This window comes from Coregonus clupeaformis, chromosome 15 (genome assembly GCF_020615455.1).
Source record: "Coregonus clupeaformis isolate EN_2021a chromosome 15, ASM2061545v1, whole genome shotgun sequence".
NCBI lineage: Eukaryota > Metazoa > Chordata > Actinopteri > Salmoniformes > Salmonidae > Coregonus > Coregonus clupeaformis.
The window spans coordinates 39,507,415-39,525,263 of NC_059206.1; the positions used below are offsets into that span (position 1 = coordinate 39,507,415).

At 42.2% G+C, this 17,849-nt stretch overlaps 1 protein-coding gene across 9 annotated transcripts in view; it reads right to left on the reverse strand.

Moving 5' to 3' along the window:
- LOC121582461 (glutamate receptor ionotropic, NMDA 1) overlaps nucleotides 1-14,150 on the reverse strand; it is a 35,655-nt gene extending 21,505 nt beyond the window's left edge. For 4 of the 9 annotated variants that reach the window (XM_041898254.2, XM_041898262.2, XM_041898258.2 and 1 more), the window contains exons 1-6: nucleotides 13,503-14,150; nucleotides 10,050-10,184; nucleotides 9,506-9,682; nucleotides 3,526-3,588; nucleotides 2,715-2,812; nucleotides 2,256-2,377 (exon numbers count right to left, since the gene is read on the reverse strand). In XM_041898254.2, coding sequence (XP_041754188.1) covers nucleotides 2,256-2,377; nucleotides 2,715-2,812; nucleotides 3,526-3,588; nucleotides 9,506-9,682; nucleotides 10,050-10,184; nucleotides 13,503-13,751 — 844 coding nt within the window. In that variant the 5' untranslated portion in view covers nucleotides 13,752-14,150. The remainder of the gene's footprint in view (nucleotides 1-2,255; nucleotides 2,378-2,714; nucleotides 2,813-3,525; nucleotides 3,589-9,505; nucleotides 9,683-10,049; nucleotides 10,185-13,502) is intronic. The other 5 variants (XM_041898260.2, XM_041898259.2, XM_041898255.2 and 2 more) reach the window with 4 other exon arrangements.
- Nucleotides 14,151-17,849: the final 3,699 nt, after the last annotated feature.

Genomic DNA, 17,849 nt, shown 5'->3' on the forward strand with positions numbered 1-17,849 from the left:
TAATTATCTCTGGCTCTCTCTCTCTGGCCTTATCACATGTAAAATATACTACATGAACAAAAGTATGTGGGTACCTGAACATCTCATTCCAAAATAATGGACATTAATATGGAGTTGGCTCCCCCCTTTGCTGCTATAACAGCCTCCACTCTTCTGGGGAGGCTTTCCACTAGATGTTGTAACATTGCTGCGGGGATTGCTTCCATTCAGCCACAAGAGCATTAGTGAGGTCGGGCACTGATGTTGGGGGATTAGGCCTGGCTCGCAGTCGGTGTTCCAATTCATCCCAAAGGTGTTCGATAGGGTTGAGGTCAGGGCTCTGTGCAGGCCAGTCAAGTTCTTCCACACCGATCTCAACAAACCATTTCTATATGGACCTCACTTTGTGCACAGGGACACTGTCATGCTGAAACAGGAAAGGGCCTTCCCCAAACTGTTGCCCCAGAACATTATTCCTCCTCCACTAAACTTGACAGTTGGCACTATGCATTGGGGCATGTAGCGTTCTCCTGGCATCTGCCAAACACAGATTTGTCACTCCAGAGAACGCGTTTCCACTCCTCCAGAGTCCAATGGCGGCGAGCTTTACACCACTCCAGCCGACGCTTGGCATTGCGCATGGTGATCTTAGGCTTGTGTGCGGCTGCTCAGCCATGGAAACTAATTTCATGAAGCTCCCTCCCGATGAACAGTTATTGTGCTGACGTTGCTTCCAGAGGCAGTTTGGAACTCGGTAGTGAGTGTTACAACAGAGGACAGACAATTTTTATGCGCTATGTGCTTCAGCACTCGGTGGTTCGGTTCTGTGAGCTTGTGTAGCCTACCACTTCGCGGTTGAGCCATTGTTGCTCCTAGACATTTCCACTTCACAATAACAGTGCTTACAGTTGACCGGGGCAGCTCTATCAGGGCAGAAATTTGACGAACTGACTTGTTGGAAAGGTGGCATTCTATGACGGTGCAACGTTGAAAGTCACTGAGCTCTTCAGTAAGGCCATTCTACTGCCAATACTTGTCTATGGAGATTGCATGACTGTGTGCTCGATTTAATACACCTGTCAGCAATGGGTGTGGCTGAAATAACCAAATCCACTAATTAGAAGGGGTGTCAATATACTTTTGTAAAAATAGTGTATATGAAATAATTAAATAATTTGATTTTAAAATCAAAATAGAATGACAAAGCTGTAAAGCATCTTAAATATAAACCATCAACTTAGTGAATACCATTGGGTGTTTAATATTAAGGTTTCAGCATGAATTTTTTACACACTGATTTATTTTACTATGTCAATATTTATTTGTTGTCAATGTTTTGGCATCAAACTGGTGGCAGTCAATAGTTGGATGAGTTGCACAGGTAATTGAAAATAATGGCATTGTTGATTAGATGCTTTTTTAATTATTTAGGCTATTTTCTCTTTAACCATATGGTCTATCTACTGGAAAGTCATGGATAAATTACCAAAATTACGATAGATTGCCATAGATTTTCTGTTAATTACAAAAGTTACTGAAGATACAGTACCTGTAACTTTTGTAAATTACTGGTAGCTTTGCAACCCTAGACATGACTGACAAATAATTTTCTGCAAGGGTCGGGTCATTGTCTTACGTCAGATAGCGCTACTAACCGTCTGCACTGCGTGATGAATGTTACGTAGGAGTGACACCACCTAACGTAGGACAATGGGGGTAGGGGGTGTTGGAGTGCCTGGGGTTGACGCTTACGTTTGTGACCACAAAGTGACATATTACGTGAGACTTGTGCAGACTCCAGGACATAAGCAAGACCATTGTAGCTTACCATTCTATTTCAGTTACACTTCAATGTGGGGAATGCAAAACACCCTTTATAAACTCATGAGAACCAAGCTATTAATATATCAGGATAGTACAATAAAGCCAGCGCGCAAAGCTTTGGATGTATGGGTTAACCTATCAATAGTTATGACTATAGATAAATAAATAGGTTCGGAGACACAGGACCTAACACTATATTAACATTTTGTTTAAGAGCTTATAGTGTAAACTACTGTGACTCATTTAAAACCTTTAAACATATCAAATGCTTAAACGTTTAAATGCTTAACACTCAACAATTGATCACACATGATACATTGTTAACAACGAAGCATTAATCTATATGTTTATCTCCCTAATCATAGAGGTTAAATGAAAGGTGACTCCAGAAAAAGGCTAGCGTTATGAAGTGTTTTCCGAGTGGCTGTTGGGTAGCGGCGTATGGTACGTACCATCTGGCGCCTCGCTCAGGGCTTTACCCGACATCTCCCGCTCTCCCACCAGCCACACGTAACCCGAGCCCGTCATGTTGAGGAAACGGGCAGCCTTGTAAACTGCAGCAGCGTCCTCTTCACTGAAAACAGAGATGTTAAGTGGCACAGGCATGGTTACTTATCTTTAATCTAAATGCAAATCATTGCAGTGAATCACTACTGTTTGATATCATGCCAGCATTTAGCAGTAAAAGTATGTAAAAAGTGTCAAATATAAGTCATAGTAAATCCAGTTGTGGTCTAATTAGGAGTTGGGAAAATTACTTTTTGGGTTAAGGATTGTGATCAGAATGGACTAGATTCAATAGTAGAGGCAGGTCAGCTATGATGGGAGGGGACTGATGGGACAAGTGGGAGGGGCTGTTTGATGGGAAGGGCCTGATGGGACAAGTGGGAGGTGCTGTAGGAAGGTCTCACCTGGCGGAGAGGATGATGACGCGAGCCTCCAGCTCTTTGGCCTCCAGAAGCAGAGCAGTTAAGTTAGTCTCCTGGCTGAACTGGAGGACTTTCTCTGCCTGTGATCGGGGCACAAAATAAGTCAAGCCAGCTACTTACCCCCACCTCAGAAACCATGCTGTCGCTTTACCTGTTTTGCTCGGTTTGTTGATTTTTGTTGAAAAAGGGAGAGAAGAAAAAAAGGAAAGCGATCCAGGGAAGTCGGCTCAACTAAAAAAAAAGCTTGGAGGGGAAAAAAAGTTTGCATTTTTCGCATGCAAACTGAGGGTTATCAAGGCTCCAAAGAAGGACGTGCATGTTAGGTAGGGGGGAGAAGAAGGTCAATGCAACCAGTAACTAAAAACAGGTGAAGGGGAGTGAGGGGGAACCTTCCCCCCAACAAAAAACTGTTGGAAACTAGAGGTGCTACAAAACAGGAGGGAGTAGTAATCTGGGAAAGTGTTTTGTCCCACACTACCGGATCTCCACAAAGGAATAAACTTGCAATCTTTTTTTTTTTTTGAGAACATGCATTCCTTTAGTTGAAAGAAAAAAATTAATATGATTGAAGCGGAGCGCTGTTCATTTGTTTATTTTTTTTACGGAAAATTATAGTCTTTCCATAACAAAACCATTCTTCGGTGAAATCATAGGAATAATGTCTCAAAGTAAAAAGAAACACGTGCTACCAAGATAGGGGCATTTCTGGGTCGGCTGGTGACTGGTTGGGCTGGTTTCTAGTTGCTACGTTTGGAAAGTTGGTGGGCGGCGTGCATTGACCATGCAAATATACCTTAGGTCCTCGCTTGTTGTCATAGGACAGTTGGTCGAGGTTTTCATAGTTCCTTTTTTTATTCTGATGAGTAATGTGCACAGAGAAAATATGCAGACACAGAAGAATATTATAAACAGTTGAAAATGGATTGCAGTAAAGCATTCCAACAAATCTCCAACTTTTCTGCTTCAAATTGGGATCCCTAACACTGGGGCTTGCAAAGAACATCAAAGACGGCCACTGACCACTAGCAATCCTATTTACGGCTATGTCATATGCCCTTATTCACCACCTTTCAAATACAACTCAAGACCCTCAAACCATCATCCAGCATTGGTCCAGAAACAGTCATACAACAATTAGATTGAGAGGGCTATGTTCCAGTGCAAAGCAATCCCAACACGTAAAAAGTCTGATTCTGCAAACTAATGCCCCTCAGGTTCTCTCCATTTTGAATTCCACTCTGCTCCTGTATATTGTGAAAGGAGCCGCAAGGCAGTCTCTTTGCCTTAGTCAGGGAGCCATTTCGCAGTGAAACACAGCATCTTCTGCTTGACAGACCTGCCTCCCCTGATGCCTGACCTCTCAGCTCAGACCATTGGGAGGCAGATCGCTCGGGATCTGCGTCCTCCGCTACCCAAATGCTACAGTGACTCACCGCATTGGTTCATTATACTGCCTGACAAGCAAATCTGAAGTAAATCCCATTCTCCTCCATTGTTTTCACGCTCCATTGAAAGGGTTAAATATCCGTTCTGCCTCAAATGTAATCTGACGTAGTTGTGGTCAGCGCTGCTCTGTAAAACACTGCTCCCCTTTCCAAACATTGCATGCTAATGTGTTGTAGTGTGTCAAGGTCAGTGCACACTCATGAATCATGACATTGCAAAACAAGCATTAATCAAACTGGGACTACGGTCCTTATTTAGAATATAAATCAACTAATCATGTAGGTAGCCTAGCGGTCAAGAGCGTTGGGCCAGTAACCCAAAGGTTGCTGGTTTGAATCCCTGAGCCGACTAGGTGAAAAATCTGTATGTGCCCTTGAGCAAGGCACTTAAGCCTAACTGATCCTGTAAATCGCTCTGGATTAACGTGTCTGCTAAATGACTTAAATGTAAAAACCAAAATTGATTTTTATCTAGCCCTCCACCATCTTGCAGCTATCTCTGTGTGGCACAATGATGGCTTTTTTTTTTTTTTTACTGTCTAGATGACTGGCTTTGTTTTCCCCAAGGAGTTCCTCTCTGACTGCCCTATTTTTGCTACTTTATTCAAGCATGAATATTGTATGTTGTGTCACTAATGTTAGTATTCTGACTGAATCCATTACAGCTAGAAGAGTCTCTCTACCGGCTGTGCTACAGAACCCCATCAAATAGTCACTGTGGCTTGTCACAGCAGCACAGCATATAAACCTGCAATTACAGTGTGAATAATCTGCACGATACAGAATATGAAATGTGAATAACTAGAATATTTCTCATTAAGGAGGAAATGACACAAACTCCCCAAATGTTACAAACATTCTACAGCTGCACCATCGAGAGCATCCTGACTGCTTGCATCACTGCCTGGTATGGCAACTGCTCTGCCTCCGACCGCAAGGCACTACAGAGGGTAGTGCGTACAGCCCAGTACATCACTGGGGCCAAGCTTCCTGCCATCCAGGACCTCTATACCAGGCGGTGTCAGAGGAAGGCCCTAACAATTCTCCAGACTCCAGCCACCCTAGTCATAGACTGTTCTCTCTGCTACCTGCACGGCAAGCGGTACCGGAGCGCCAAGTCTAGGTCCAAAAGGCTTCTTAACAGCTTCTATCCCCAAGCCATAAGACTCCTGAACAGCTAATCATGGCTACCCAGATTATTTGCATTGCATTTTATTTTATTGCTGCTCTTTAGTTATTTTAATTTTTAATTTTTTACTTATCCATTTTTTACTTAACACTTATTTTTCTTAAAACTGCATTGTTGGTTAAGGGCTTGTAAGTAAGCATTTCACTGTAAGGTCTACACCTGTTGTATTCGGCGCATGTGGCAAATACAATTTGATTTGATTTGATTCTGCCAACCTGGCTGGCTGAGTCATTTCTTACAACCACTGATAAAATCACAGTCCAAGCTTTTAACTGTGAGAACATAGATACTTCCTTCAGTATCATATCATAGTGTCTACCATATCAAGGTTTCTGTGACATTGATAGATTATTTCAATCTGGTAACTATAAATCTATCCAATCTCTGCTTATGGCAGTATGAGAGAGAGAGAGAGAGATGAGAGAGAGAGCTCAATGTAATTGAAGAATCCATAGACTCTAACCACTTCTGGGAAAATTGGAAAACACTAAACAAACAACAACATGAAGAGCTATCTATCCAAAACGGAGATGTATGGGTAAACCACTTCTCCAATCTTTTTGGCCCTATAACAGAGAACAAACAGCAAAAAAATATACATGATCAAATGCAAATCTTAGAATCAACTATTAAAGACTACCAGAACCCACTGGATTCTCCAATTACATTGAATGAACTACAGGACAAAATACAAACCCTCCAACCCAAAAAGTCCTGTGGTGTTGATGGTATCCCTCAATGAAATGATAAAATATACAGACCACAAATTTCAATTAGCTATACTTAAACTCTTTAACATCATCCTTAGCTCTGGCATCTTCCCCAATATCTGGAACCAAGGACTGATCACCCCAATCCACAAAAGTGGAGACAAATTTGACCCCAATAACTACCGTGGGATATGCGTCAACAGCAACCTTGGGAAAATCCTCTGCATTATCATTAACAGCAGACTAGTTCATTTCCTCAGTGAAAACAATGTACTGAGCAAATGTCAAATTGGCTTTTTACCAAATTACCGTACGACAGACCACGTATTCACCCTGCACACCCTAATTGACAAACAAACAAACCAAAACAAAGGCAAAGTCTTCTCATGCTTTGTTGATTTCAAAAAAGCTTTTGACTCAATTTGGCATGAGGGTCTGCTATACAAATTGATGGAAAGTGGGGTTGGGGGAAAAACATATGACATTATAAAATCCATGTACACAAACAACAAGTGTGCGGTTAAAATAGGCAAAAAACATACACATTTCTTTCCACAGGGCCGTGGGGTGAGACAGGGATGCAGTTTAAGCCCCACCCTCTTCAACATATATATCAACGAATTGGCGAGGGCACTAGAACAGTCTGCAGCACCCGGCCTCACCCTACTAGAATCTGAAGTCAAATGTCTTCTGTTTGCTGACGATCTGGTGCTTCTGTCACCAACCAAGGAGGGCCTACAGCAGCACCTAGATATTCTGCACAGATTCTGTCAGACCTGGGCCCTGACAGTAAATCTCAGTAAGACAAAAATAATGGTGTTCCAAAAAAGGTCCAGTTGCCAGGACCACAAATACAAATTCCATCTAGACACCGTTGCCCTAGAGCACACAAAAAACTATACATACCTCGGCCTAAACATCAGCGCCACAGGTAACTTCCACAAAGCTGTGAACGATCTGAGAGACAAGGCAAGAAGGGCCTTCTATGCCATCAAAAGGAACATAAAATTTGACATACCAATTAGGATCTGGCTAAAAATACTTGAATCAGTTATAGAACCCATTGCCCTTTATGGTTCTGAGGTCTGGGGTCCGCTCACCAACCAAGAATTCACAAAATGGGACAAACACCAAATTGAGACTCTGCATGCAGAATTCTGCAAAATCATCCTCCGTGTACAACGTAAAACACCAAATAATGCATGCAGAGCAGAATTAGGCCAATACCCGCTAATTATCAAAATCCAGAAAAGAGCCGTTAAATTCTATAACCACTTAAAAGGAAGCGATTCCCAAACCTTCCATAACAAAGCCATCACCTACAGAGAGATGAACTTGGAGAAGAGTCCCTCAGTAAGCTTGTCCTGGGGCTCTGTTCACAAACACAAACATACCCCACACAGCCCCAGGACAGCAACACAACTAGACCCAACCAAATCATGAGAAAACAAAAAAGAGAATTACTTGACACATTGGAAAGAACAAACAAAAAAACAGAGCAAACTAGAATGCTATTTGGCCCTAAACAGAGAGTACACAGTGGCAGAATACCTGACCACTGTGACTGACCCAAACTTAAGGAAAGCTTTGACTATGTACAGACTCAGTGAGCATAGCCTTGCTATTGAGAAAGGCCGCCGTAGGCAGACCTGGCTCTCAAGAGAAGACAGGCTATGTGCACACTGCCCACAAAATGAGGTGGAAACTGAGCTGCACTTCCTAACCTCCTGCCAAATGTATGACCATATTAGAGACACATATTTCCCTCAGATTACAGCGATCCACAAAGAATTCGAAAACAAACCCAATTTTGATAAACTCCCTTATCTACTGGGTGAAAAACCACAGTGTGCCATCACAGCTGCAAGATTTGTGACCTGTTGCCACAAGAAAAGGGCAACCAGTGAAGAACAAACACCATTGTAAATACAACCCATATTTATGTTTATTTATTTTCCCATTTGTACTTTAACTATTTGCACATTGTTACAACACTGTATATATACATAATATGACATTTGAAATGTCTTTATTCTTTTGAAACTTCTGAGTGTAATGTTTACTGTTAATATTTATTGTTTATTTCACTTTTGTTTACTATCTATTTCACTTGCTTTGGCAATGTTAACACACGTTTCCCATGCCAATAAAGCCCTTAAATTGAATTGAATTGAATTGAGAGAGAGAGAGAGAGAGAGAGAGAGAGAGAGAGAGAGAGAGAGAGAGAGAGTGAGCAGACAAGATGGATTCCAGGAAGGAAGAAACAAGTAGCTATCAGTTAACCAACTTTTCTTTAATCTAATGTAGGTCTTTACCATAGACAATTCCACTCCACAGGTAAAGTCAATTAAGTCACAATCCTTAATAACAAGATGATTTATCGACATAAATTATACTTAGTAACTCCTAATCAATCTTGATCATGTGTGAGTGTAACTGATTAACCACAACGTGTTTAAAATGTCCCCTCTCCCTTCGGTGTGAATTATTGTGAGCTTGTGTCAAATGAGCCATTTCACCAGCCTCTGATTAAATTACTCTTCAAATCAGGACTCCTTTCACTCCGTCACACAATTACAGGAAGGACTCCCTGAAGGGAACAAGCATTGCAAAAAGCCTTAACCACATCCTGAGGTGAACTATACTAAACGTATGTTCAAAGATGAGTTAATTGTTCCTTCGCTTTTCCTTTAGGGAACATGATCCTTTAGAGGACATCATCACTGGTCTGTTTTAGGCTTTAGGTGGATCAGCACATTTATTAATGAGCTACATTCCAAGCAACACAGCCTCAGAGCCAGAGGTGACGCTGCGCTAAAAGTATGCTCATGGTTACATCACATATATGGGTCATTTCACTTGCATGGTCTCACAGTCCTTTATCTGACAACGACAAGGATCTGGGCGGCAGGTAGCCTAGCAATTAAGAGCGTTGGGCCGGTAAACGAATAGTTGCTGGTTTAATATACTGATATGTCAACCATCCATCCCTTTACAAGACTCCAAGTGAGCATAACACTGGATAGCTCATCTCCATTCCATCCAAACGTAATATTGCAACACAAACATATATGAAGGATCTGTGAACCATCATTATGTTTGGGAGTAATTGATGTTTTGCAAAGCCCCAGGTTAAAGTGCGCTATTTGGCTCCTGTTGTGGATTGACACAGGAGAATTTGACTATGGTGAAAAGCAACATGAGATGAGTAAAAGATGTACTCAGATTAGACCACATTAGACGCTGTAGATGTCTCTAGCATATTGATGTTAGCCAATGTTTACACAATGGTCAGTGAGAGATGTGTTCACACAAAAGAAAGGAAAACAGTTACATACAGTACATAGAAGACCTTTGAGAGTTAAACAGAGATTACACACATACACACGGTCACACACACTAGGGGTCCTGCGAGCCCGAGCATCTCACCTTTGTTTCCCTCTCCTCCAGTAGGGTCTCCAGTCTCTTCTGCGCGGCCCGCCCCTCGTGGTCATCGCTGACAATCAGAATAATGTGATTCCATCGAAACTCTCGCATCATGTCGAACCACACGTGAGCTTGGTGGGAGTACGGGGGGACAGTCCGCAGAAAGGACAAGTGGATACTCTGAGGAGAAAGAAAATTAAGAAGAATGAGTGAGAGGAAGTTACTTGCTAGTCATACACGGTTTTGGTGACATTTCTAACATATTCATGAGGCCTTACATGAGCTATTTTGGTAGCTAGCCAAGTAGTGGAGTAGAATTCGTCTCTCTTGTCTGTTTCCATTCCCAGGGACCTCTCCACCACTCACCCTACCCCTTCTCTCTCGCATTCTCACTCTTTCTCTCTCTCTTCTCCCTCTCTCTCTTCTCCTCCCTCTCTCTCTTTCTCTTCTCCCTCCCTCCCTACCTCCCTCCCTCCCTCCCCCTCTCTCTTCTCTCTCTTTCTCTCTCACACTCTCTCTCTCCCGCTCTCTCTCTTTAATTTCTCACCTTGTCGGAGTAGATGGACATGCGTGTGGTGAGGCCCACCACAGGGATGCGGTAGAAGCCTGCGGTGTAGGACACAGGCGTGGGGGTGAGGTGGTCATTGGACTGGGGAGGATGACTCACCAGGATGGCATACACCTGCAGACAGGAGTACGGGAATGAAAGATAACCACACTTCCTGTACAGAGAAGTGAAAGGATAAAAAAGTGTTTGGACTATTGATTCATCACTGCGACATGGAAATGTCATATAAGCTTTTTCCTCTTAAACAATCCTCATTTAGCAATATGGCTGCTTGGTAGATAGATGTTCATTTGTCTCAAAGCTGAATGACACTTGAAGGAGACAGATGCTCCTCACTGCAGCTCTACTAACAGCTTTTTACAGCGCAACTGTATATCAATTTTTAGATAAAAAGTATTCTTGAGAAATGGGACACTGATCCAACTGAGGCGGAAGAAAAAACATGCAGGCATGATGGTTTAGTGCGTGCAGCCCATATGGTTGGGCCTCAAATGAGGTCTTCCATCCAAAGAGCGCTTCCAGGCATCTACCATCCCATCTGTCATGGACCCTCTCATTGAGTCTCTCAAATGGTTAGATCTCCATCTATGCAGTTAGCAGACAGTGTTAACTGCATTTGACATGTAGAACATTGGCACCTTTCTCATCCCTGCAGCCCTCTGTGATGATGGATGGAACTCAGATATCGTGGAACGAAGGGAGATATGTTTGTAACGTAACCATTTCTATCAATTACAATCATTACAATGAAGAGGACCAGGGACATTGTCTGTGTCTGTGTCTATGTGTGTCTGTGTGTGTGCGTGTGCGTGTGCGTGTGTGTGTGTGTGTGAAAGAGAGGGTGAGAATTTGAAAGAGGGATGGGGAAGGGTTCACACCTCAGCTCTCTTCACTACATGATATTGCTGCTTTCAAAAGCAACGTAATGCTTAATGTGAATGGGATGGACCAGGCTTTTAGTAATGTGTTTCATTTTTGGAACAACTCTCAAAGGGATAACATCGCAATACATAACTTATGAACGTTGTTTTCATTGTTAGGTTTAAATTGTATTCACATGTCCTGAGCAAATGCTTTTATGACCTAAAGAAAAATCGCATTTCAAGTGAAAAAGCCAGTTATTTTTTCCAGTCTAGAGGCAAAAACAATTGCATACCATACACTCGTGTCAAAAAACAACAACATCAGTCTGCATAAGTTATTGATCTAGCAATAACATGAACCAAACAGTTATAACTACCAATTTCTAATGATCAAATCATAATTTTCCATAATACAAACTAAACGCCCTTCTCCCCTAATAAGGCCGGTGACATAACGTCAGACGAGCAAGGCATGCACCCCAACTACTACCCCCAAGATGCTTTGATGCAGTGGCCCGTTGCGCACGCGGCAATGTTGGCCTTCTTTTAGGCAACATTTACTCACATGGCACCAATGATTCATTGTTAAAGGGATTCTGGCATTTAATCCCTTGTTCTACTTACCCAGAGTCAGATGAACTCGTGGATACCATAATTTTTTAAAATATATAATTAGCTGTAGTTTAACGAGCCAATATTAACGCATTGCGCTAACGCTAGTTAGCATTGGCTCGTGAAAGTACCGCTACTTTCCTTCATACTGCACACAGAGACATAAAAATGGTATCCACGAGTCCATCTGACTCTGGATATCCCTTTAAGGATGAGTCACTGATTTAATTATTAGTTAGTTAGTTAATTTCAGTGGATTTGCAGCTGTGTACACTGAAGTGCCTCCTGAGTGGCGCAGTGGTCTAAGGCACTGCATCGCTGTGCCACTAGAGATCCTGGTGACCGGGAGACCCATGGGGCGGCGCACAATTCGTCCAGGGTAGGGGAGGGAATGGCCGGCAGGGATGTAACTTAGTTGGTAGAGCATGGCGTTTGCAACGCCAGGGTTGTGGGTTCGATTCCCATGGGGGGCCAGTATGAAAAATTAAAAAAGAATGTATGCACTCACTCACTAACTGAAGTCGCTCTGGATAAGAGCGTCTGCTAAATGACAAAAATGTAAGTGCAGTTGGCCTCTCATCCCCCACAAATCTGTGTTTTTGGCCCTTAAAAATAATCAGTCAACGGCTTTTAAAGGCTAAACAGATTTTCCATTTCTAACTGATATCATAAAATAATAACTTTTGAATGAGATTTAGACCTAGATTCAATCAGATCAAGCGTTATTAACCATCGGTGAGCAGCTGCTCTTGCAATCATTGTCACGAAGCCACACCCACCCCACTCGTGTTAGAAGTTCAGAATGAGAAAGTGTAGGCTATATAGAAATAATTACAGTCAAATTTAAATCATTCAACAAAATTATGAGAATTTCTATGATCCTAATCAGTGTTCGAACTTGTAAACAAGACTGCATGGTATTTCTGTTAATGCGACTCTGTGCAGCCAATGGCAATGTCTGCTTTAAGTATAATGCCAGGAGCTGCTTGTGGATTTGACAATGCAGTTCCACCTCTTAACACCGCCAAAACAACTGCCATACTGATGTCGGTTAAAGCAGATCTGATTGAATAGAGCCCTTAGGCTATATTAACCCTTGAATACATAGCTTTGTCTGACTAATAAGCTACAGATATGGGGATAGAGATTTGGCCACGGGCTAACAGCCTATTTTCAGCCCATTTACTTTTCATGTTTGGCCACAAGTTCAGGTTTGGTAGTTACTCATTATATTGTCATTATATACGTCATATGCATATCTGACTCATAATTTCATTTCAGCTTCCATTTTCTTTCAGAAGCTCGATCGTATTACCAGAGGTGATGGATCACTGAAAAGGCCGCAGTTTCATAGTATTTTTATCATAGCCTATAGGGCTAGGCTCTAAGAGACATTGACTGTGAGAATAATGACATTTCTGTATTGATTATGTGCAACAAATAAACCGTTTTTTTGTGCAAAGAAACAGTTCCGTTTTAGGAAAATATATAAAATGCAGTCAGCTCAATCTGCTTGAAATATGCAATAGAAGCAGGTGGCACTGGCACAGTGTTTCACAGGCAGGCACTGAGGTTATAGTCTAGACTGAGATGGTATTGTCTGTTATTGCAAATGAAGTGGTGGTCACTGATCACAATATATCGACCTCATCTGCCCTTTTACTCACGTCAACCAGCTCCCTTGAAACAGACACGGGATGATGCTGCATCACACTAAATAGGTCGATTAATTTCCCTCCCAATAGTGGCCATAGGCCTAATACTAATTTAGACAACTTAAATATGGTAGGCTTCACAATCATTTTAGCCTTCTAGATGGTTCTGATTGATATGATGGACATTTTGCACCAATGAATAGATGCCTAAATGTTCTGGCTAAATGACTAATCTAATTAGGCTATTATTATTTAACACCCATGCCGGGACATGCAGGGACACCGGATCCCTCCCGAGATACCTGGTTAGAGATGAGGTCCTCGCAGACGGAGAGAGCCATCTGGATAGCGTTGGGTTTGTGCGTTACAGAGATGGCGGTCAACTTGAATTTATCTCTCCCGTAGATCTGATTCGCCTGGGTCACGGCATCCTTAAACACTTGCTCGTACCTCTTCTGGCTCAGGACCGCTCCAATGTTCACTATCTTCGGCTCGCAGCCGCCCCGCGCACAGGAGCACGAGAGGAACACCGCCAGCAGAAACAGACGCATCGTGTGAACGACCAAACCGCACAGAGGACCCCGGTTGCGTCTCTCCCTCGTGTTGGCGGCTCGGCTTGCCCGGCTTCTGGACTGCACGGTTCACCTGGTTAAAAAGACTGGAACCACCGGACAGTGTGGAAAATCTGGACAGCTGATTTATGTGAAATGTGGAGGAATGTGCATGGTCAGGACCTCAACCGCTGTTGGATTATCTCCGCAGTTGTCAGCAGCCTTTCTTCAAACATTTTGATATTTCTTTGTCTATTTCCCCCATTTTCTTTTAGAAACGAATCAGAGCATATTTTGCGGTGTATGCGGTTTCTTTATGCTCTGTGAATCGCTCTCTCGGTCCTCCGTGGGCTCCGTGCGGGGCTTTACTGTGAAGTGATTATTACACTGACGCACGCTTGGGGCTGCGGCTGTCCTTGGTGCTGACAGCTGTGCCCGCGCAGTGATGCGCGCCTCCGCCGTCTACCTTTTGATTTTGCTTCGACCTTATGCTGCTTGAATGAAAAGTAAATTAAATAAATGAAGCTAATCATAGAAGAGAAATGTCTTGTTTTCAACATCTCATCAACGATGTGATTCATTATAGGACACGAATGGTAGTAGGCAGCTTAGATTATGAAAAATAACGAATCTTGTCAAAAAATGAAATATGTGATGAAAAACTAATTATTGAGTGTGAATTTTGTAGGCTTATTTAGGGAAAGAAATGCTTCACTTGGCTTGTGCCATTGCAATGAAAATTGACACCTCAAAAATCCAGTGACCCAGATGATTCCAATGTGTGAACTATTTTCTCCAACAACATTGTTACAGCGCACCGAGCAGATGGACCCGAGCCTGCACGCTCATTCCGCTGGAATGGGTTGAACTGGCTCGCACTATAAATCAACAGAATTCCACATACCCAGGTGGACCAAGACCACCAATTGTAGGCTACACCCCCCCTTTACATCCAAACATCCAATCAATTATGTAACCATGTTATCCATATTTCAACCTCTTCAATCATGCAAAACCTCCAACGCTCCAACAAAACCACAGTACTGTTATGACGCTTGTCTACTGACATGGGGATATATACACAACCAGTCAAAAGTTTGGACACACCTACTCATTCAAGGGTTGTTCTTTATTTTTACTATTTTCTACATTGTAGAATAATAGTGAAGACATTAAAACTATGAAATAACACATATGGAATCATGTAGTGACCAAAAAAGTGTTCAACAAATCAAAATATATGTTATATTTGAGATTCTTCAAATAGCCACCCTTTGCCTTGATGACAGCTTTGCACACTCTTGACATTCTCTCAACCAGCTTCATGAGATGGTGTACATGTGTACAGAAGATAGCCCTATTTGGTAAAAGACCAAGTCCATATTATGGCAAGAACAGCTCAAATAAGCAAAGAGAAACAACAGTCCATCATTACTTTATGACATGAAGGTCAGTCAATACGGAAGATTTCAAGAACTTTGAAAGTTTCTTCAAGTGCAGTCATAAAAACCATCAAGCGCTATAATGAAACTGGCTCTCATGAGGACCGCCACAGGAATGGAAGACCCAGAGTTACCTCTGCTGCAGAGGATACGTTCATTACAGTTACCAGCCTCAGAGATTGCAGCCAAAACAAATGCTTCACAGGGTTCAAGTAACAGACACATCTCAATATCAACTGTTCAGAGGAGACTGTGTGAATCAGGCATTCATGGTCAAATTGCTGCAAAGAAACCACTACTAAAGGACACCAATAATAAGAAGAGACTTGCTTGGGCCAAGAAACACGAGCAATGGACATTAGACCAGTGGAAATGTGTCCTTTGATCTGGAGTCCAAATTTGAGATTTTTGGTTCCAACCGCCGTGGCTTTGTGAGACGTGGTGTGGGTGAACGGATGATCTCCGCATGTGTATTTCCCACCGTAAAGCATGGAGGAGGAGGCATTATGGTGTGGGGGTGCTTTACTAGGACACTGTGATTTATTTAGAATTCAAGGCACACTTAACCAGCATGGCTACCAGAGCATTCTGCAGTGATACGCCATCCCATCTGGTTTGGGCTTAGTGGGACTATCATTTGTTTTTCAATAGGACAATGACCCAACACACCTCCAGGCTGTGTAAGGGCTATTTTACCAAGAAGGAGAGTGATGGAGTGCTGCATCAGATGACCTGGCCTCCGCATTCCCTTGACCCCAAACCAATTGAGAAGGTTTGGGATGAGTCGGACCACAGAGTGAAGGAAAAGCAGCCAACAAGTGCTCAGTATATGTGGGAACTCCTTCAAGACTGTTGGAAAAGCATTCCAGGTGAAGCTAGTTGAGAGAATGCCAAGAGTGTGCAAAGCTGTCATCAAGGCAAAGGGTGGTTATTTGAAGAATCTAAGATATAAAATATATTTCGATTTGTTTAACACTTGTATGGTTACTACATGATTCCATATGTGTTATTTCATAGTTGTGATGTCTTCACTATTATTCTAAAATGTAAAAAATTGTTAAAAAAATAAGAAAACCCTGGAATTAGTAGGTGTATCCAAACCTGTGACTAGTACTGTATATATAAAAAAAGCCTGAATTATTTATTGAGTTGCATCTAAAAATATTGTATCTTGACTAATTCCAAAAGTGTGACATGAATGTGTCGTTTTAACTAATTTGTAGTGACAGATGTGTATACTTGTTAGATGTTTTGTCCGATTGTGGGGTCGGGTAATGTCATTTGAAATGTCTCTGAATGGAGAGAGGGAACCAAGTGTCCAAGTAACCACGGGAGGCACAAGAGCATCAGTCTTGCTAAGCAAATTTTCAACCATCCTGGTAACCTAGGAAACAAGCCTCTCTCTCCACAGTGTTACATTTCGGAAAATGCATATTACCTAACACATTTATTGAACATCAAAGACATAATGGCACAGCTATTACTTTGATGCACATCACACTGGATAACTGATAAAGCATAGTAGCCTAGCCTAGGTTAATTTAGACAAAATGCCATTGCAATTGGAACGTAGGCCTGCCAATAGGCTATCCTAGTTTTGCCCACATTAAGCCCCACACGTTTCCCAGTAAAATGTGGTGTTTCTGGGGTAACTAGCCAATAAGGTCAACCAGGGCTGTAAAAGGGATGGGCTGTTTATAAACCAGATGATTAGTGGTTAAATCTCATCTGTTTAGTCTCCGATAATCAATAGTCAATTCATTTTTCATTTAGCAGGAAATAATCTGTGAGCCCTGTTGTGTATTACCCAGTGTAAAAGTCATGTGTACATAGATTTTCAAATGAAAGAGACATTTTGGAAATGAGGTCACAATTGATCTGTCTACTGAATTATAAATGAGGAACGCAGAGATGGCCCTCTATGAGAGGCACACAAATAGGCTAGAGATTATATATTTTCAGTAAGCACATAGGATATATATAGCTCTCACTCTCTACGGCACACAAACAGGCTAGAGACGATATATCATCAGTAGGCATAGGAAACATATAGCCCTCTTATGAAGTGTGTGGTTTCCGCAGGAATGAAAACAAAACTATTATTATAGATTTATTCAATAGATTTATTAAGTATGAAATTGTATTTAGATCAATGCCAACATCTTAAAGGGGGCGGGACATTACCCCTGCCTCAGGCTTCTCCATTGGTTTAAATAACTACATCACTGCATACGTCATATAAAGTAACCTTTCATAACACGGGTGTCAAGAATAGAACAATTGAAAAGCATGACTGGTTTTCAGATAGCTCAGAGCCATATAGATGTACGGTATGACTATACATGGCTGTGGCTCTGGGATAGCTGTTAGACTGTGGCACTGTGGGTGTGTTAAACATAATGAGAGCCACTCAGAGGGATGGCCAACAGCAACAAGGACTCTTGTTTGCTGGATTCCTGTAGTAGCCCTTAGTGTCCCTCCTCCCTCCCTCCCTCCACCACCCACCACTCACACATCAATACAGCAGGGCCAGTCTGCAATGCAGCCGTTATATAACGATGTGCGCTGGCAGAGAACAGACGTATACAAGCAAACAGACTCAAGAGTCTCATTCCATACCAATGAGACACACACACATGCTCTAGAGTTCACACAT